General features: G+C 35.2%; 1 protein-coding gene and 1 pseudogene across 2 annotated transcripts; one reads left to right on the forward strand and one right to left on the reverse strand.

The window, feature by feature from the left end:
• The first annotated feature begins 1,284 nt into the window (after positions 1 to 1,284).
• Positions 1,285 to 21,863, forward strand: LOC120282740 (heat shock protein 81-1). 2 transcript variants are annotated; one of them, XM_039289595.1, is made up of 4 exons: positions 1,287 to 1,414; positions 18,142 to 18,228; positions 18,730 to 19,152; positions 20,130 to 21,863. In XM_039289595.1, the coding sequence occupies exons 1-4, from the start codon at positions 1,379 to 1,381 to the stop codon at positions 21,681 to 21,683; spliced, it is 2,100 nt and encodes a 699-aa protein (XP_039145529.1). In that variant the 5' UTR covers positions 1,287 to 1,378; the 3' UTR covers positions 21,684 to 21,863. The 2 variants fall into 2 exon arrangements, with proteins under 2 accessions (XP_039145525.1, XP_039145529.1); XM_039289591.1 differs by lacking the exons at positions 18,142 to 18,228; positions 18,730 to 19,152; positions 20,130 to 21,863 and adding exons at positions 2,006 to 2,428; positions 3,159 to 4,872 and having other exon boundaries at positions 1,285 to 1,501.
• Positions 7,317 to 11,143, reverse strand: LOC120252118 (annotated as a pseudogene).

Consider the following 21,863-nt stretch of genomic DNA (forward strand, 5'->3'; position numbering starts at 1 on the left):
CAACAAACAAGACACTAGCAATTAGGGACAATCAAACAAACCAACAACGTAAATTGATGAATAAATCCGAGGAAACATTGCAAAAATAATAACTTTTTTGTCCGTAGAACATGCAATCGGTGAGAATTCAACCAAACTACAACAATTCACAGAAATATAAAATCGTAAACTCACCTCCGGCCAAGACTCTCCAGCAGCGCAAGTGAAACGAGGGAAAAAAATGGGATTTTTTTTACGAGTAATATATATATATATACACAAGATATGGTCACCGCCGGTGGGCATAGTTATGCTGTTTTCATCAGAATAATCTCTTTAGAAATATAAAATCAAAATTATTTGAATATATATATTTTTTTAAGGAAAATGGATATTTTTAAAATTTATAATCATTCATGTGATTTTATCAAAAAGAACAGTTTGGGAATATACAAATAAATTAACAAATTATTTTTTTTTAAATCATTATTACAACTATGTCATGTAAAATCTGAAACTATAGTTGGCTCTTGTATATATCACATCTATCATCTATTTGCAAAATTAATCACTTATTAGTTGGATTAATGTAACTCCTATGATTAAAAGACTTAAATTTGAAGAATTATTAACCTCAATTTGATGTTTCACAAAAACCCATTATTATAGTGCTGCTTTAAAATCTTAGTAGCTTTCGAGTAAGCCGAAAGTTGTTGAAGTCTCCTGAAACCTCACTATTACTTTTCATCGCTTTATTCCTCAGTTTTCATCTTCCTGGGCCTCCCACCTCACGCTCCGTGTGTGCAGACCCAACGTTTATTTGAAGTCATCTTTCCTGGTTCTAAAATTAGGGTATTCTCTGATTCCAACCTATTAAAACCTAACATGTGTCATCAAAATCATAATAGAATAAAAAATTAATATCATATAAAACACGTTTTCAAAATATGATAGGTTAAAACCATAGTATTTTCTGTTCCAAAACCAGGGGAGATGTTTTTGGCTTGTTAGCATTCTTAATTGTCATGTTGTTTATTGGTATAATTTTATTAAACAAATTGCGGGTTTAGCTATTTTTATATTAAAAAAATTATTGTTAAAGTTGCTTTAAATAATTAATTGAGATATTTTAAAAATTAATTTTGATAAATTATTTATATTTTTATTAATCACTATAAATTATAAAAAGAGAAATTTACAAAAATGCCCATGGTCCAAAGCCCAAGTCAAGTATCCAGAACCTTCTTTAAAAAATTAAAAGCAAGCCAAAGAGAAGTCTCTGGAAACATACCCTTCTATAAATAAAATAACCCTCAAACCCTAGATCCATCTCGTTCGCCTCTCTTTGCTTTTATCGTTCCCAAATTTTCTCTTCAAACCCTAGCTCTAGATCACAGCAATGGCCGACACTGAGACGTTTGCTTTCCAGGCGGAGATCAACCAGCTTCTCAGCCTCATCATCAACACCTTCTACTCTAACAAGGAGATTTTTCTCCGTGAACTCATCTCCAACTCTTCCGATGTGAGTCTTTGTGTTTTTATTATGTGATTATTGTTGATTTTCTTGGATTTATCGGGGATGTGTCAGCATGATTAACTTTTGATGAGTTTGATGATCGTTTGTGTGACAATGGCTTTTCTTTTTCCATAGTTTCTGATTTTATTTCGATTTTATTGAGGTTTTTTTATTAGAGCTTGGTGTATTGATTTATGAGCATGAATTATTGTTATTTTTCTATGTTTTTTTAGAATTTATATTAGTGTTCGGTGTATTAGCTAATGTTTATGAATTATTCGCTCTTGTTTTTGATAAATTATTCTTAGATTGTGCGGATTGATAGGAAACTGGTAAAAAAAGCCACTCACTTTATTGTTAGTTTTGTTGATTTTAAGCCTAGTTTGATGTATCATTGATGGATTTCAATGTCGTTGCAAGAAGCTTCTTTTAGTTTCAAGCCTGAAAGAAATTCTTTCTGTTTTACTATAATGTTGGTGCTGATGATATGAGGATGTGATCTGAAAACAGGCACTGGACAAGATCAGGTTTGAGAGTTTGACAGATAAGAGCAAGCTTGATGCGCAGCCGGAGCTCTTTATCCACATTGTCCCTGACAAGGCCACCAATACTTTAAGCATCATTGACAGCGGTATTGGAATGACAAAGTCTGACCTTGTCAACAACCTTGGTACCATTGCGAGGTCAGGCACGAAAGAGTTCATGGAGGCACTTGCTGCTGGTGCGGATGTGAGCATGATCGGTCAGTTTGGTGTCGGATTTTATTCAGCCTACCTTGTTGCTGAGAGGGTGGTTGTGACTACCAAGCACAATGATGATGAGCAGTATGTGTGGGAGTCCCAGGCTGGTGGATCTTTCACTGTGACCAGAGATACATCCGGGGAGAATCTGGGAAGGGGCACCAAGATCACTCTCTTCCTCAAAGAGGATCAGGTATAGAATGAGAATAATTGATTTGTGTTCTACTAGTTATTCAAGTTTCTGTTTTGTTGATTGGATGGTATTGCTGCATTTAGTTTTGCTGGACTAGCTCTATGTCTGTTGTTAAAGCAATATTACTGAATTAGGGGCATTTAGTGATTGTGTTTGTGGACTGCTTGTAATTGTATGCCTCTCTAGGTGTGTTTAATTCTTATTAATTGACAGTGAGGTACTGCAGTATTCGATTAAATTATTCTAAAATAGTGTTGGTATTGGTATTATTTTAAATAAGTATTGATTAATTAACTGTTGGATTATATGAACTAGCCCTAAGAAGTATTGAGTATGATGTGTGTTTGATCACTAATCATATGCCTTTGTTGTATTAGGTATTGGTTGAAAGGTTAGTACTTGTTTATGATGCATGGGGAGTTTGCTTGTTTTGTAATTGTGTTCACTATCTACTGTTTTGGGGCCTTCAAAAGTCATGTTATTCTCAAAATCATTATTGATAGAAGATGCCTGTGGTCATATCTCTTCTTTTATAGATGAGACTTTAGAATATTGAACTTCGCCCATTCACAGTATCAACCTGCAAGTAGAGCAAATTTTTTGTACTCTTATTGTCAGTCATGTCTTGATGCTTATAGAGGTGATTTTCCTTTAGATTTATTCCACCATAAACTCTTGGAATGTGTTCTACTGGCGTGTCTGACTTAATTTGTTGGATGTGAAACCGTAGCTGGAGTATCTTGAAGAACGCCGCCTGAAGGATCTCGTCAAGAAACACTCTGAATTTATCAGCTACCCCATCTCCTTGTGGATTGAGAAGACCACTGAGAAGGAGATCTCTGACGATGAAGATGAGGAGGACAAGAAAGACGAGGAAGGGAAGGTGGAGGATGTTGATGAGGAGAAGGAGGAGAAGGAAAAGAAAACGAAGAAGATCAAAGAAGTGTCACATGAATGGTCCTTGGTGAACAAGCAAAAGCCAATCTGGATGAGGAAACCAGAAGAAATCACCAAGGAGGAGTATGGCGCATTCTACAAGAGCCTCACCAATGACTGGGAGGAGCACCTTGCAGTGAAGCACTTCTCTGTGGAGGGCCAGCTTGAGTTCAAGGCAGTCCTGTTTGTCCCCAAAAGGGCGCCATTTGATTTGTTTGATACAAGGAAGAAGCCCAACAACATCAAGCTGTATGTGCGTCGGGTTTTCATCATGGATAACTGTGAGGAACTGATGCCGGAGTACTTGAGTTTTGTAAAGGGAATTGTGGACTCTGAGGACCTTCCCCTCAACATCTCTAGAGAGATGCTTCAGCAGAACAAGATCCTCAAAGTTATCCGCAAGAACCTTGTGAAGAAGTGCATTGAGCTCTTCTTTGAGATTGCAGAGAACAAGGAAGATTACAATAAGTTTTATGATTCTTTCTCCAAGAATCTCAAGCTTGGCATCCATGAGGATTCACAGAACAAGGCGAAGCTGGCAGAGTTGCTGAGGTACCACTCCACCAAGAGCGGGGAGGAGATGACAAGCCTCAAGGATTATGTGACAAGGATGAAGGATGGACAGAATGACATCTACTACATCACCGGTGAGAGCAAGAAAGCCGTTGAGAACTCTCCATTCCTGGAGAAGCTGAAAAGGAAGGGCTACGAGGTGCTGTACATGGTTGATGCCATTGATGAGTATGCTGTTGGGCAGTTGAAGGAGTTTGAGGGAAAGAAGCTTGTTTCAGCAACCAAGGAAGGTTTGAAGCTGGATGAAAGCGAGGATGAGAAGAAAAAGAAGGAAACACTTGCCCAGAAGTTTGAAGGTTTGTGCAAGGTCATCAAGGATGTGCTTGGTGACAAAGTAGAGAAGGTTGTAGTTTCTGACCGTGTCGTGGACTCACCATGCTGCTTGGTGACTGGTGAGTATGGCTGGACAGCAAATATGGAGAGGATTATGAAGGCACAAGCTCTCAGGGACTCAAGCATGGCTGGGTACATGTCAAGCAAGAAGACAATGGAGATCAACCCGGAGAACCCGATCATGGAAGAGCTGAGGAAGCGGGCGGATGCTGACAAGAATGACAAGTCTGTCAAGGACCTTGTCCTGCTGTTATTCGAAACCTCTCTTTTGACCTCCGGCTTCAGCCTTGATGATCCAAACACCTTTGGCAACAGGATTCACAGGATGCTTAAGCTCGGTTTGAGCATCGATGAAGATGATTCGACTGCTGATGCTGACACTGACATGCCTCCTCTTGAAGAAGCTGAAGCTGAGGAGAGCAAGATGGAAGAGGTAGATTAAAATCAGTAATTGATCTTTTATCCTTTAAACTTCTTACTTAAGCTTCCTATTTTTGTCTAATTAGTTCAGTCTTCTCAGTTCCCATGTTTGGTTAACTTCTTTTGTTTTTATAAGACTTGGTTTGGTTTTTTTATGAGAATGTCGTTGTGAACTAGTTTCATTGTGTTCTGTTGTGGTGTGTTGTGTTGCGGTATTATAAATCTTGAATTTGTTGAAGTTTTAAAATTTTAATACATTGTTAAGTAATATGCATTCTAAAAAATTTTTTAAAAAAACTATTTGGTTATATATTTAAATAAAAGAGACACAGCCTCTTTGTCTCTGAATTGAAGTAGCCTAGTGGTGCATCAAAAGTAAAAAGCAAAGAAAAAAAGAAAAAGAAAAATGATATTCCTATTCTTTCCTCTACAATTGTGACCAAGTTATTCTCATTGCTCCTTACAAATGGGAACCTCTCTTTTCTTTTCTATTTTCATATCTTGTTTTATTGTTGTAACCTGAAAAATAAATAAATAAATAAATGAATTGGTTGACTAATTTTGATCAATTGGTATTTAAGTTTTAACTCTACATTAAGTTTTTATAAGAAACAAAATAAAAAATAAGAAGAAAAGGTAATTTTGATAGTTTGAATTAGCAGTGAAATGGCTGTGATGGAGAGAGGGCCATGATGGCAGGAAGCAAGAGGTTGAGAGGTTGGTGCTGATGGGAGGAAGCTTTGATGCTTTCTTGTTATTGTTTTTTACTCCCTCCGCTCCTTTTTATCAGTTATAAATTTATGTTTTTTTTATTTGTTATTTTTGAACATCAAGAAACATTTGTTATTTTTTCCCCAAAATTACCCTAACACTCTATTCAATTTTTTTTTTGAAATTTAATATGAGAAAGAAATGTAAAAAATACAAATTATGGGTAATTTTGAAAAAATAACTAATTTTTTATTAAATTATATGAAATAACGAAATATGTGAGATTCGACCGATAAAAAGAATGGAAAGAGTAATTTTTAAGAATCTTAAAAATATAAGTGAATTAATATATTGTTTATTAAATTAATTAATATTTTTTTTATAAAATTAATTGTTATAAAAAAATATTAAATAAATAATACTAATATAAATTAATAAGTCTCATCATCCCATTTACACACTGTTTTTTTAACTTACATCAAATTAAATAATAAAAAGTTAAATGCATTATTTTCAATTACACATAAATTACACCATCATTTAATTTATAGGTGATTACACAAATGCTTGATGCATATCCAAATACAATTGGGAAAAATAAGAATCAATACCAATATTCATAATTAAAAAAATATTATTTAAATCGTTTATTCCTTGATATTAAAATTAATTGGATGACAATTGAATCAGGCAAAATTTATTTTTGTGTAATTTTCGAGATATACTATTTGTTAGAATTCTATATTTTTGAGAAATTTTTTTGAATATTATTTGATAATTTCTATTTGTTTATGAAAAATAAGATACATAATATATATATTTTTTTAATAAAATGGATAAATTACAAATTTATTGAAAAAAAAAATAAACAGAATAGACGTAGGAAAAAAAATAATCACTAAAAAAAACAAACGACTAAAATCCTCACCATAAGTGAGAAACACAAAGAATAGAACAAAGAAAATAAATCATAGAAAGGAGGAAGTTGAGCCGATTTAATACATAAATATCAAATTCCCTGAATTTAGCAAAATTTCAGCAAAATTTGTATATGCAACCTTATGAATAAGAACATTTACATATTAACTTCCATAAAAAAATCATACCTATATAATCAACCTTATTTTCTGAACAAAAAAAATACATAAATCATTTTACTCTTTACATATGCAATGATCAACTTTCAATAATCATGACACATACAACCATAGAATATATCTAAATTGTTGCTATTATTGATACAAGTTGCAAAGGAATGTAAGAGTGTAATCAATCGAGTTCGAGCCGAGGACTCCTCGAGCTCTATTGAAAACTCGCTGCTCAATACTCGGCTTGAATTCGATCGAGTTTTATTTTTATAGCCCGAGCTCAACTCAATACATAAATCAAGCTATTCGAGCTCGCTCGATTAAGCTCGATAAAAACTAACAAACTATATTTTATCATAGATAATTTTATATTTAAATTCGAATTCAGGCTCAAACTCAATTATATATATAAAACAAACTAACATATATTATATATACACATAAATACAACTACTCGATTAAGCTCGCGAACATTCATGTCAAGTATTAAGATGCTCGAACTCGATTCGCTCGACTACTTGAGCTCGAACTCGACCCTAAGTGAGTCGAGTTCGAGCTTTACCCGAATCGAACTCGAGTAACTTGCAAATAGTAGTGGATCATTTACACCCCTAAATATAAGCCTTTTTTTTCACATCAAACAAACATCCCAGTGACTTTTAATTATAATAATATAGTATATATAATACATTCAATTTGTTCTATACAAGCAATCACAAATGTTTTAGCATCAAATGCGATACTCGATTAAGCCATGCATTAAGCAATGGAGATCTCTAACGAAGATTTGGCGAGCCACAGCAATCCGGGATCATTCCTCTTCAACACTAAGTAAGCTTCCGCTCTCCCAACCTCGTCGGATATAATATCCTCGGCAAAAACCAATCAATGCAAGAACCTCCATCGCCGCTGTTTGACACAAATATCACGTCAACACAAAAGTATAACACACAGAAAAATGAAATATGTAAAAGCTCAGGATTCACCTTTTGTAATTTGCAACATTCCTTTGAAACATAGGATTGGACTGCATTTTTGAAGAACAAATTGATAAGAACATGAAAACACAAACTTAGAAAGTAAAATGTAAAAGATCAAACATACCTTCCGCAGTCTTCTGAATTTCATATTATCTGGATGATCAATCACATTCCTGCAAGAGAGTATAAATTGGCTCAAGTATGTCCTAAGAATGATTTAACAATGATTAGGGAAGTCAAACCTGATAATTTTTGATAGGGTCTGAAGGACAGATGCTGCCTCTGCCGGAGGTGCTTCAGACCTTAACCACGCTTATAGCTTTCTGGAGACGTGCACATATAGCAGCTACTGGTTCTTCAATTATTCTTAGTTCTTCATTATCCAAAGTGATTGTACTGTCATCAGGATCAGGCTCATCTATTTCCATCTGTTTACCGTCCATTAAAGTATCGCTTTTCAGAGAGTCATCAGGATCTGGTTCATCGCAGTTCCTTCCAGGAAGCATATGTTTAATTGGTGAACCATTGTCAATTAGTATACTAGCTTCAGCCTCATCAGTAGCAGACTCAAGAATGACTTTGTGATTTAAAATCAGTGCCATTAGGAATGGAATCATCTGGATCTGGTTCAACAATTAATGAATCATCAGGGTCGGGTTTGCTGATCGTCTGACAATGTTCCTGTGTGTTTTCATGGTCCAAGCAATCATCAGGATCAGGTTCATCGTTCACATCTGATTCTCTTATGATGCTGATATGTAGTCTCTGTCTTCCTGATATCCACTATGTCATCAGGGTCAGGCTCGGCATATATCTTTTCCTGATCAATTCTCAGCTCATTGTCATCAGGATCAGGTTCAGTTGCATGATTGTCTTCTGTGGTAATAAGATTTGTAGAAGCTTTCAAGGAACGGTAGTAAGCAGCAACGGAGGAAGCACGAGCAGTGGCTAGAGCATTTGAGCTTCCCCAAGTTTCTGACCTTCATAACCTGTCACTGTTTCATAAGCAATATCGTCTTCATAGTAATCTGAGACCTTCCGACCACTCAAAGTATGGCCTTTTGATTTTGTCCAATCCAAGCTTTCTGCTTCTCGGTTTAACTGTGTTTATAGCAGAATTAGAAGAAGCGATATAGTAAAACTTGGTTGTATAAGCTACTTGATAAAGAATGAACACCCTGTTTATCCAGAGCATAAAAAGTTGGCATCATGTTCAGAGTACACCATGTGAGCCTGAAAAGAAAAAGAGACAAATTATGAAAATAATTAAAGAGAAAGTAAGCAAAGCAAGCAAGCATACTCAGTTTGAATATTCATACGAGTTCATGCAAGAGAGTCTTCTTAATGCTGTCATATTTCCTGAATCCCTTTAAGATCATCTGTCCAAGACGCAAGGATATCTCCTCCCCATGATTCTAGAAAAATAAAAAGAACCATCCTCAGAAAAGAAAACCCACAGAATGCTCACACCCTCTCTCTCTCTGCTAGTCATCATCTGTCTAAATTCTCATTTACCTTGTTGAACCCAAGAATACATTTAGGGCTGATGCCAACATATCCTTCAGGTGCCATTTCCGTCATAATTCCCACCCTCCAACGATACTGATAAGAAAATAAGAAATGTAAATTAACATGGTGGCAAAAAGACTCGCAGGATAGACATTATGGACATTCTCATTCTCATTGCCATTACCTTGTTCATGATAGCGATAATTCCCGGATCACAGGCAAGCATGTGCATTCTTTTCAATGCTTCTAAAGGTGGTGGATTCAGCTGAAGAGAAACCAAGAATTAATAACATGGAGATGTTAGAAAAGGCAACCTTCCCTCTTTTTTTTATTAAACTTATTTATGGTTCTCTGGTAGAGCTACTCACAAAGAACCTGAGAACTTCTACACCTAAAATATATCAGCAAATAATGAGTGTGATATCAGAATAAGAAAACCAATAACTGACCTCAATACCTGGGATATCAAGTGTCTGGAAATTGCCAAAGATGTAAGGCCCTGTGGGCAATTTCAGAGAAACTACAGGTCTCACCCATTCGTTGTCTCATTCAGCTTTCTCCTCCCTCATCAAAAACCCAGCTATTCTCAAATCAGGATTTGAACTATTTTGTGATACCTCCTCAATTTCATTGTCAAACACACCCATCATTCTTATGGGTTTACCCTTCAACACAGTGGAAAAAACCAGATAAGCATTTCAACAAGTTTGTAACTTTCAACATAAAATAAGCACCAATATCCAAGCAACCTATCACATCCAATAAAAATCACTATGTAAATATGGTCTGGCCCTATGGTGGATGAATATGGGAAAAATTAAAACTTGCTTCTGAACCCCGGACACACCAAACAAAAAGCTTCATTGGTTAAGACAAATACATTTACAAATGAAATGAACAAACGATATTTACTGCAGATATGCATGAGTATAGCAGAACAATAAAATGGCTCTTCACGGAAAGAAAAAAAACAATTGATTCATAAATGATTGCGTTAAGATAATTCATATACTCTGGATCTGAAAAGCTGCAACCACTATCATTTATGATAATTAATTGCCTTCGTCATTTGAAGCTATGAACCAAAATGAAGTATATGAATACCTCCAGAATAGAAACCTCGCGCAAGGTTAAATTTGAATGGCTATCAGAGAAAGGAATAATCATTTTTGAAGCCTTCGATTGTGGAACAAGAAGACGCAGAGTATCAGCTTTTATGTCAGTCAGCTTCTGTAGCATCAGACCGAAATCTTTAACTTTAGAGTCAGCATAGACCTCCACATTCAGCTGTCTACCCCTCCATATGACCACTATATTAGCTATATCTTGTCCTTCCATCTTGTTTAGAAAGAATTCTACAAATTATCCTGCCCAAAAACACAACAAATGTTCCGGTAAATATCGCAGCATTATGCATGATACAATGAGAAAATGAAACTGAACTTCATCGACAAGGAAAAACTCTGAACAAATAAATCATCTCATTCACAGAACCTATTCAGAGATATCCACCTGCACAATGGATGAATACAATACGGGAAACATGAAAGTGATAACAAAAGATGCCATTTAGTCCAAAATGCAACAAGTACTATGAGTTCTGAGACTCACTAATCAATCCATGCCATATTTCAGTCCCAAGGAGCATAAATAAACATAATTGAACTATTCATACAATTAAACCAATTCTATAGCACTACTAAATAACAAAAAACTTCGGACAAAGTTCATAACCACTAATTCCAATGGACTTCCACGCCTTCATGTCATCAAATTAGACGATTTTAAATCAAATCAAAAGAGAAGCGCATAAAAAGGATGCCCCTTTCCTGTTTGATTGCATCCTAAACAATCCCCAAACCACAGATTTTCCAGCATAATCTCCAATTAACAAGAAACTACCTATCCGGGACAATCAAACAAACCAAAAACGAAAATTGATGAATAAATCCGATGAAAAATTGCAGAAAAAAATAACTTCTGGCCGTAAACACGCAATCGGTGAGAATTCAACAAAACTACAACAATTTACACATGATCATCGAAAATAAAGGAATCTGAGTATTCGAAACTAGGGTTTCAATGACAAAACGAAGATCGCAAGCTCACCTCTCGCCGGAGACTCGCCGACAACGTCGTCGGTGAAACGAGGGAAAGATAGCTCTTTTTCCGAGGAGGTACCTTTATATATATATATAGAGAGAGAGAGAGAGGATATGATCACCACCGGTGAGCATAGTTTTGCTGTTTTTCTCACAATAATAAAACTAGGAGTGAAGTTGAAATTAACCAAACCAAACCGGTTTGGTTTGGAACTAAACCTGAGCCGAGTCCAATGATTTAATTTTGGCTTTAAAAATAATCACATCCATCTATTATTATTATTATTATTATTATAGAAAAACAAAAGGGTCATGTTTGTTTTTAAGACTATAATCAAATTATAATAATAATAAAAAGGGGTCATGCTTTGTTTTTAAGACTATAATCAAATATAATTTTAGTCTTTCAGGGCCCTTTCTTTCCACCCCGCTTTTAATTGTGATCGACTCGGCTAAAAAGCATTGATCACAAATTAAATTTTAATATTTTTGTAGACATCAAGAGATCGTGGGTTCATGACTTTCCATTAGGGCAAGGCCCTAGTGTTAATTACCCCGGACATCATACGTAAAACCTCCGATTAAGAAAAATAAGTGTGAAGAAAGAAACAGATTCGACTAAATAAATTTTATTCATGCATTCATAGACTTCATTGAAAAATACAAGAAGTTCGAATTTAATCATCTTCGACGTCAACAATAATTAGTAGCCTTTTATCTCCTTCCGACTATTTTTCACGAAAAATCGCGACTTTGACTATCGACTTTTTGGTCTTCGTCAATCGGTCGAAATATGCATCTTGAACATGACTTAAAAAACTGGTGAAGTTGTGTCTTAGATATTTGAATTTGCATCTTGACTTGATTTGAACCTGATTTGAATTCTTCATAAGCTTTTCACCACATTGTGAAAAATTTTCTGAACTTCGTAACTCTCCAACGCTTTATCCTTAAATGTTGCTGAGCTCATTTTGTTGATTTGTTTGAACTTAGAACTTGGACTTTGAACTTGCATCTTGGATTTGATTTGAAACTTGATTTGATTTTTATAAGCTTTTCCGCCTTCATGCTGTGAAGCTTTTTTATAACTCGCGAACTCTCCAACGCTTTTATCCTCGAGGTTGTTGAGCTCATTTGTTGATTCATTTGAAACTTGAAACTTGGAAATTTGAACTTGCATTCTTAGATTTTGATTTGGAACTTGATTTGATTTTTCATAAGCTTCCTGTCACGCCATGAAGCTCTTTTACAACTTGTGAACTCTCTAATGCTTTATCCTCGAGGTTGTCTGAGCTCATTTGTCGACTTGTTTGAAACTCGAAACTTGGACATTTTGAATTTGCATTCTTAGATTTTGATTTTTGAACTTGATTTGATTTTTTTCATAAGATTCGGCTTTCATGCTAGTGAAGCTCTTTAGAACTCTGTGAGCTCTCCAACGCTTTTATTCTTGAGGTTGTTGAGCTCATTTGTCGACTTGTTTGAAACTTCAATCTTTGATTTTGCATCTTAGATTTAATTTGGATTTCAAAGTCGTGAATTCCCTATGTCGATGAATCACAAACTTGGTTTGACCTTCCATAAGCTCTCGTACTGCTATGCTGAAGCTTTTTTGCAACTCATGAACTCTTCAACACTTTAACTTTGAGGTTGTTGAGCTCATTTGTCGACTTGCTTTGAAATTTGTGTCTTGGACTTTGAACTCAGCATCTTGAATTTGATTTGGAACTTGATTTGGAACTTGATTTGATTTTTATAAGCTTCGGCTTTCATGCTTGTTAAGCTTTTTGCAACTCAGGAACTCTTCAACACTTTAACTTTCTTTGTTGTCTGAGCTCATTTGTTGATATGTTTGAAACTTGGAACTTGGACTTTGAAATTGTATTTTGGATTTGATTTGAAACTTGATTTGATTTTTTTTTTATAAGCTTCGCCTTCAGTGCTCAGTGAGGCTTTTTGCAACTTCATGAACTCTTCAACGCTTTTAACTCCGAGGTTGTTGAGCTCATTTGTTGATATGTTTAAAAACTTGGAAGTTGGACTTTTTCGATCATCATCTTGAATTTGATTTGGAACTTGATTTGATTTTTTTATAAGCTTCGGCCTCTGAGCTTGTGAGGCTTTTTAGAATCTGCGAACTCTTCAACTCTTCATCCTTGAGGTTATTGGGTTTATTTGTTGAATTTGAATTATTTGATTTGATTTGGAACTTCATTTGACTTTTTATGCTTTCTCGACCTTTGTAGCTTCTGGAAACTTTTTGCAACTTTTAACTCTTCAACACTTCAACTTTGAGGTTGTTGAGCTTCATTTGTTGATTTCTTTTCGAAACTCGAAACTTGGGTCTTAGACTTTCGAACTTGCTCCTGGGAATTTGATTCTCGTGATCTTAAACTTTGATTTGGATTTTAAGTTGTGGATTCTTTGTATCGATGAATCACAAACTTGGTTTGACTTTTCATGAGCTTCGCTTTTATGCTTTGTGAAGCTTTTTTTACAACTTGTGAACTCTTCAACTCTTCATCCTCGAGGTCGCTGAGCTCATTTGTTGATTTATTTGAAACTCGATCTTTGATTTTTGCATCTTTGATTTTGATTTGATTTGAAGTCGTGGATTCCCTATGTTGATGAATCACAAACTTGGTTTCGACTTTCATGAGCTTCGCTTTTATGCTTGTGAAGTTTTTTACAACTCAGTGAACTCTTCAACAATTTAACTTTGAAGTTGTTGAGCTCTATCCGTCTGATTCATCATTTTTAATGCCTTGATTTTTGATTTGATTTTTTTCCCTCTCTTTTTGGTTTTAGAATGCTCGCTTTTTGAAGATCTTGAAATTTCTTCTCACTCTTAAGAGAGATCAACGGCCTCAAACAGGTCCATGAGCTCAAAAAGAGTTTTATGGGTTTTGGAATTTTTTTCACCACTCCTAAGTGAGTCAACGACCTCAACAGAGTCCATGAGCTCAAAAGAGAGTTTTTATGGTTTTTTGGAATTTTTTTCATCACTCCCTAATAGAGGCAATGAGCTCAAATAGGGTCCATGAGTTCAAAAAGAGTTTTATGGGTTTTGAATTTTTTTCATCACTCGAAAGAGAGTCAACGACCTCAAAACAAGGTCCCATGAGCTCAAAGAGAGTTTCATGGGTTTTGGAATTTTTCATCACTCGAAAGAGAGTCAATGGCCTCAAACGGGGTCCATGAGCTCAAAGAGAGTTTTATGGGTTTTAGAATTTTTCGTCACTCGAAAGAGAATCAATGGCCTCAAATAAGGTCCATCACTCAAAAGAGAGTTTTTTAGGGTTTTTTTGGAATTTTTTTATCACTCCTAAGAGAGTTAATGGCCCTCAAACAGGGTCCATCACTCAAAGAGATTTGTCATCACTGCAAAGAGAGTCAACGGCCTCAAACCGGGTCCAAGAGCTCAAGAGAGTTTTAAAAAGGATCTTTCATAGCCCATCCGCTCTACGTGATCAAGAGGCAGATGAAGAGGTCCTCCAAAAGAGAAAGCAGATGACATGCATTAGACATCACTGTGAAGCTTAAGGGGGTCTTGTGAAATTACCAAAAATACCCCTCATCTTCGCTAAAAAAATCCTCTTCTTTTCTTTTTTTCTCTGCATTTAGATCCTCTAACTTTTTCTTTCACGCTTTTATCAAATTTTTGCAAAATAAACCCCCAAACTTTCACATTTTCATATTTTTTTCATATTTATTATTTTTTTGCGCTTAAACCCTCGAGCTTTCAGATTTTCACACATTTTCACATTTTTTTGCATATATGTCCCTCAATTGTTTCATCATCCCATGGATTTTTGCATAAAAGCCCAACTTTCTACAAATGTATTTTTACCATGATGAGCCCTCTTTTTCTTCTCTCTCCCGAACAATTACATTTCTACGCATGTTTGAACTCAAGATGTTAAAAGTTCAAAAAACTAACTAGAGGAAAATCTACATGCCAAGGCATGAGATGGAGATTTTTGATTGAGAAAAACATGCCACCATGGATACATAAAAGCATGTCGCCACATATACAATTCATTGCTCACTTAATCAAGGAGTGCATGGTTAGTAAAAACAATCAAGTTACGGATCCTGCCATGGCATGGATTGACATAGGAGTGAATGAAGATTTTTTGTTTTGTAAAATAAAATCCAAACATTTTTTCTTTTATAGCATAGATGCAACCAGAACATGTATAAGCATATATATTTTGGATGAAACTCTATAAGAGCATCTGCCTCTTTCAAGCTATAAGCATTTGACGAGCTTCTCAAGCATGCCTCGAGATTTGTGCTAGGGTTATGACGGCGGCAGAAGCAATATACATCGTCACCACCACCACTAAGATGTCCTCTGTCTTCGTGGTAGTGTTTGGAGAAAGAAAGAGAGAGTGGGAGAGGAACTAATAGAGCCGAAGGACCATTGTCGACTCGACGATGTTTGATTCTCAAGTTCCTCTTCGAAGAATCGGTCATCGATCTCCTCAACGCTTTGGAATGAAAAATCGAACCTGAATCGAGAAAAGAGATAAAGACGAGGAGGAGCAAGGTCTCCGACGCCGCCTGATGCATCACCACGCCAATTCTCTTCTGCCTTCTCTTTTTTTTTCTTCTTTTCTTTTTCTTCTTCCTTCCTTCTCTTTTTTTCTTTTCTCCTGCCCTCTCCCTCTTTCTCGTTTCTCCCCATTTTTCTTTTTTCTTCTTTTCTTCACAAATCTTCAACTTCCCCTAAAAATCCTCAACCTCCGGTAGATTTTTATTCCCTTTTTTAATTTCAAATTTTATTTCAAAATCCCTTCATATCCATTTCTTTTTTTTTATTCTCACTCATTTTTTTTTTAAAATTTTGATTTTAATTTATTTTTATTATTTTTTTCACGTGACAATTCTAGGCGACGCTTTTTATTTTTCATTTTAGCCCCTCATATATCTTTTTTTATTTGATCTAATCTATTTCTTCTTTCTTTTCTTATCCAACAGTCTTTAAACTCAAAAAAATATTATTCTAGTGATTAACTATATAAAAATATTCAGTTGATATTTTTATCTCGTACTAGATGTTGGTTTGTGTGTAGATTATTATTTAATTTTTAATTTAGTTAAAATTGTGAAAAATTTATCTAAATGAGCATATGTTTGTAGTTTTAGATAATTTATTTTTTTTAGGGTTAAATAATAAAAAAACAAAACTTATGAAATAATTGGGATGAATTGTGTTGTCTTATCTTTTCAAGCCTAAAGTAAAATATCTTAAATTATTTAATATTTATATTTAATAAACTAAATATATATTATTTAAATAAAATTAAAAAAAATTGATCATTTTAATTATACTACAATTTAGTTCAATTCAGCAAAATGCACACATATTTAATTGTATATTTGTTTGTCGTATTTCATTAAAAAAAATTCAGTCCAACAAAATATATTTAGTTGCATAGCTTTATTATAATTTATCTCAATTTGGATCGAATCATATTAAATATCATAAAATCATTTGATTTAATTCGTTAAATATTATTAAATTGAGTTCGAACTAATTTATTTATAAAATTTAATTTGAACCAAACCCTTCTATGAAAAGATAAAAACCGAATAAAACTCGAGCCAAAACCCGAAGGAGGCGGTAATCTTACCGGTTTGCAGAGTATTCCAGAAAGATGTAGGAACATTTTAGTGGTCGTTGTGCATTTATGCTAAAACACGCTTCAATAAAAGTGGGATATTTTGAGCTAGTGGTGGTGTCATTGCTGATGGCTTAAGTTTTATATCATTGCATAAAAGTTTAATTTTACTATTGAATTTATTGGGTAAATTTTGGTCACTGTGTCATGGTTGATTTTTATTTTGGTAATTATGTTTTAATTTATTTTTTGATTATTAAATATTAATTTATTTTCATCAATTAGTCACTTGGAATTTTTCGGTCAAATTTAGATAATCTGATACGAAAATCTGCCATGCGATTCTTTTTAATATTTCTCCCATCCTAACCTGGAGAAAGTTTGCTTTGAAGAAAGCTCGACTTAAAAAGAGTGACGTGGCGTTTCCTACCATGCCATCTAAATTCTAGTGAAAAAATCGACTAATCATCGATAACAAATTAATATCTAATGGTCAAAAAGAAAATAAATGAAAACGTAATGATCGAAAGATAATCATGATAGCACATGACCTAATATAAAAAAATTTACCCTGAATTTATTATCAAAACTATTTCAAAATATTAAATCAAAACTATTTGGGTGGAATATATATATATATATATATATATATATTATCTAGCGGAAAAATTGTGAATTGAGAAACACCAGTAGTTTGGTATTAATTTACTACAAAATACACAAAGGTTTAAAACTTTACTGTCACAATACTGTTAATCAACAATGTTCTTGCATTGTACACCAGAAATCTAATACTATTTATTAATATTAAGGTGCTTATTTTTTTTATTATATAATAAACAACACAAACAAATGTGAATTCGTTTAATTTTTAAAATTTATGATAAAGTTAAAGAAAATATAAATTAATTAGAAATTATTTCATGAAAATCCAAAATGTTAAAGTTATTTTAAATAATTAGTTAATTGAGATATTTACTCCGTTCTTTTTACTCATTATTTTTTTTTATATTTTTACTATACATTTAAAAATATATGAAACATTAAATATTATTTTTTAAATTTATATCTAGTAAAAAGGACCAGATTGGATTGGGTATTTTTCAAAATATATTATGATAAGTATTTTTTATTTATTAATTATGAATTATGAATATAATCTCATTCTTAAAAAGTAAATTTACAAAAATACCCATCTCCCAAGTCTTTTGAGTCAAGTAATCCAGAACCTTCTTTCCAAGCCGGCCCAAGAGAAGCCTCTAGAACCCGAGTCCTTCTATAAATAATCCTATTCTCTCTAAGTCTCAAAACCCTAGATCCATCTCGTTCGCCACTCTCGATCCCAATTTCTCTATTCAAACCCTAGCTCTAGATCGTCATCCATCCTTGATCACAGCAATGGCTGACACTGAGACGTTTGCTTTCCAGGCGGAGATCAACCAGCTTCTCAGCCTCATCATCAACACCTTCTACTCCAACAAGGAGATTTTTCTCCGTGAACTCATCTCCAACTCTTCCGATGTGAGTCTTCGTGTTTTTATTGTGCGATTATTGTTGATTTTCTTAGATTTATTGGGGGTTTGTCAGCATGATTCGCTGTTGATGAGTTATCTGTGATTTTTTCATATTAGTTTGGTCGCTTGTGTGACAATGTCTTTTCTTTTTCCATAATTCCTGATTTTATCTGTGATTTTTTCATATTAGTTTGATCATTTATTGGAGGATTTTTTCCATGTTTTATAGAATTTATATTAGGGTTTGGTGTATTGGCTAATGTTCATGAATCATTTGCTCTTGTTTTTGATAGATTGTTTATTAGATTGTGCGCATCGATAGGTAATGGATAAAAAAAAACTCATTTTGTTGTTAATTCCGTGAATCATGACCCTAGTTTGATGTATTATTGACAGATTTCAATTTTATTGCAAGAAGTTTCTATTAATTTCAAGCCCGGAAGAAATTCTTTTTTGTTTTATTACAAAGTGTATACCGATGACATATGGGGTTTGGATCTGAAAACAGGCACTGGACAAGATCAGGTTTGAGAGTTTGACAGATAAGAGCAAGCTCGATGCGCAGCCGGAGCTCTTTATCCACATTGTTCCTGACAAGGCCACCAATACACTAAGCATCATTGATAGTGGTATTGGAATGACAAAGTCTGATCTTGTCAACAACCTTGGTACCATTGCAAGGTCTGGAACAAAAGAATTCATGGAGGCACTTGCTGCTGGTGCGGATGTGAGCATGATTGGTCAGTTTGGTGTTGGGTTTTATTCAGCCTACCTTGTTGCTGAGAGGGTGGTTGTGACGACCAAGCACAATGATGATGAGCAGTATGTGTGGGAGTCCCAGGCTGGTGGGTCTTTCACTGTGACCAGAGATACATCCGGGGAGAATCTGGGAAGGGGCACCAAGATCACTCTCTTTCTCAAAGAGGATCAGGTATAGAATGAGAATAATTGATTTGTGTTCCGCTAGTTATGGTAGCTGCCACTCTATTGATTAATTGGTTTTGCTATCTTTAGTTTTGCAGGAATAGCTTTTTTTTTTTTCTGTTGTTAAGGCAGCAGAGTGTAGAATATTACTTAAGTAGGGGGAAATAGTAACTGCTTGTAATTATATCTCTTTGTAGGTGTCTATGATCCTTACTAAATGACAGTGAGCTACTGCAGGATTTAGATTAAATTATTCTAAAATTGTGTCAGTATTGCTTTTATATATTGTGCTGTGTTTAATAAAGAAAAAAAAAATATTTTTTTTTTTGTTGATTGCCTCGGATTGTGTCTCTCTAGTATCTATAATTCTTCTGAAGTCAAAACTATTTCGCTTTTATTATTGGTATTGTTTGTGATACTATTGCTTAATTAGGGAAAGGTAGCAGTTTTGTTTACTGATTGTCTTTGACTGTTGCTATCTAGGTTTGTATGATTTTATTTAAGCTGCAATGAATTTAACTGTTGGATTAGATCAACATTCTTTAGATGTACTAATCATGGGTTTTTGCAGTTATATTACTTTTTGGTTGATGGTTAGTACTTATTTATAAGTCAATTGTGAATTTGCTTTATTTGTAATTATGTTTGCCATATTTGTTGGCCTTCAATGTCATGCTCTTCTGAAACTCACTATTGATCGAAGATGCATCTGTTGTATTTGTTAGATTAGACTCTAAAATCTTGAGCTGCACGCCATTTTGGGTAGCAACCTGCAAATAAAGCACAATGTATTAAACTTTTTGTTGTTATTCATGTCTTAATGTCTTTAGAGGTGATTTTCCTTAGCTTTATTCCACCATAGGCACCTGGAACACGTTTGAGGGTTAATGTCTTACATTTTATATAGTATTGCTTGATTTGTTCAGTGATATTCTGTGCGTGAATTGGAGGGTCTAACTTAATTTATTGGATGTGATACCGTAGCTGGAGTATCTTGAGGAACGCCGCCTGAAGGATCTTGTCAAGAAACACTCTGAATTTATCAGCTACCCCATCTCCTTGTGGATTGAGAAGACCACTGAGAAGGAGATCTCTGACGATGAAGATGAGGAGGACAAGAAAGACGAGGAAGGGAAGGTGGAGGATGTTGATGAGGAGAAGGAGGAGAAGGAAAAGAAAACGAAGAAGATCAAAGAAGTGTCACATGAATGGTCCTTGGTGAACAAGCAAAAGCCAATCTGGATGAGGAAACCAGAAGAAATCACCAAGGAGGAGTATGGCGCATTCTACAAGAGCCTCACCAATGACTGGGAGGAGCACCTTGCAGTGAAGCACTTCTCTGTGGAGGGCCAGCTTGAGTTCAAGGCAGTCCTGTTTGTCCCCAAAAGGGCGCCATTTGATTTGTTTGATACAAGGAAGAAGCCCAACAACATCAAGCTGTATGTGCGTCGGGTTTTCATCATGGATAACTGTGAGGAACTGATGCCGGAGTATTTGAGCTTTGTAAAGGGAATTGTGGACTCTGAGGACCTTCCCCTCAACATCTCTAGGGAGACACTTCAGCAGAACAAGATCCTTAAAGTTATCCGCAAGAACCTCGTGAAGAAGTGTGTCGAGCTCTTCTTTGAGATTGCAGAGAACAAGGAAGATTACAATAAGTTCTACGAGGCTTTCTCCAAGAATCTCAAGTTGGGCATTCATGAGGATTCACAAAACAAGGCGAAGCTGGCGGAGTTGCTGAGGTACCACTCGACAAAGAGCGGGGAGGAGATGACAAGCCTCAAGGATTATGTGACAAGGATGAAGGATGGACAGAATGACATCTACTACATCACCGGTGAGAGTAAGAAAGCTGTTGAGAACTCTCCATTCCTTGAGAAGCTGAAAAGGAAGGGCTATGAGGTGCTGTACATGGTTGATGCCATTGACGAGTATGCTGTTGGGCAATTGAAGGAGTTCGAGGGGAAGAAGCTTGTTTCAGCAACCAAGGAAGGACTGAAGCTGGATGAAAGTGAGGATGAGAAGAAAAAGAAGGAAACACTTGTCCAGAAGTTTGAAGGGTTGTGCAAGGTAATCAAGGATGTGCTTGGTGACAAAGTAGAGAAGGTTGTAGTTTCTGACCGTGTTGTGGACTCACCGTGCTGCCTGGTGACTGGTGAGTATGGCTGGACTGCAAACATGGAGAGGATTATGAAGGCACAAGCTCTGAGGGACTCGAGCATGGCTGGGTACATGTCAAGCAAGAAGACAATGGAGATCAACCCGGAGAATCCAATCATGGAGGAGCTGAGGAAACGGGCGGATGCTGACAAGAACGACAAGTCTGTCAAGGACCTCGTCCTGCTGTTATTCGAAACCTCTCTTTTGACCTCCGGCTTCAGCCTGGATGATCCAAATACCTTTGGCAACAGGATTCACAGGATGCTTAAGCTCGGTTTGAGCATCGATGATGATGATTCTACTGCTGATGCTGACACTGACATGCCTCCTCTTGAGGAAGCTGAAGCTGAGGAGAGCAAGATGGAAGAGGTTGATTAAATTGGTTACTGATCTTTCATCCAAATTATAGAACTTTTACTCTTGCTACATGTTTTTGTCTTGAATTATTTAAGAGTAATCAGACAATTATCTAATTAGTTCCTTGTTTGCTGGCTTCTTCTGTTTTAAGAAGACTTGTTTTGTTATTTATGAGAATGTCTTTGTGAACTATTAGTTTCA

This window comes from Dioscorea cayenensis, chromosome 3 (genome assembly GCF_009730915.1).
Source record: "Dioscorea cayenensis subsp. rotundata cultivar TDr96_F1 chromosome 3, TDr96_F1_v2_PseudoChromosome.rev07_lg8_w22 25.fasta, whole genome shotgun sequence".
Taxonomy (NCBI): domain Eukaryota; kingdom Viridiplantae; phylum Streptophyta; class Magnoliopsida; order Dioscoreales; family Dioscoreaceae; genus Dioscorea; species Dioscorea cayenensis.

Excerpts from the sequence above, each read along its gene's own strand:
- LOC120282740 (XM_039289591.1), top strand. The coding sequence starts at position 1,379 with ATGGCCGACACTGAGACGTTTGCTTTCCAGGCGGAGATCAACCAGCTT. Across the intron at positions 1,502-2,005 it reads TCATCTCCAACTCTTCCGAT|GCACTGGACAAGATCAGGTT; the intron begins GTGAGTCTTTGT and ends ATCTGAAAACAG. Across the intron at positions 2,429-3,158 it reads TCTTCCTCAAAGAGGATCAG|CTGGAGTATCTTGAAGAACG; the intron begins GTATAGAATGAG and ends GTGAAACCGTAG.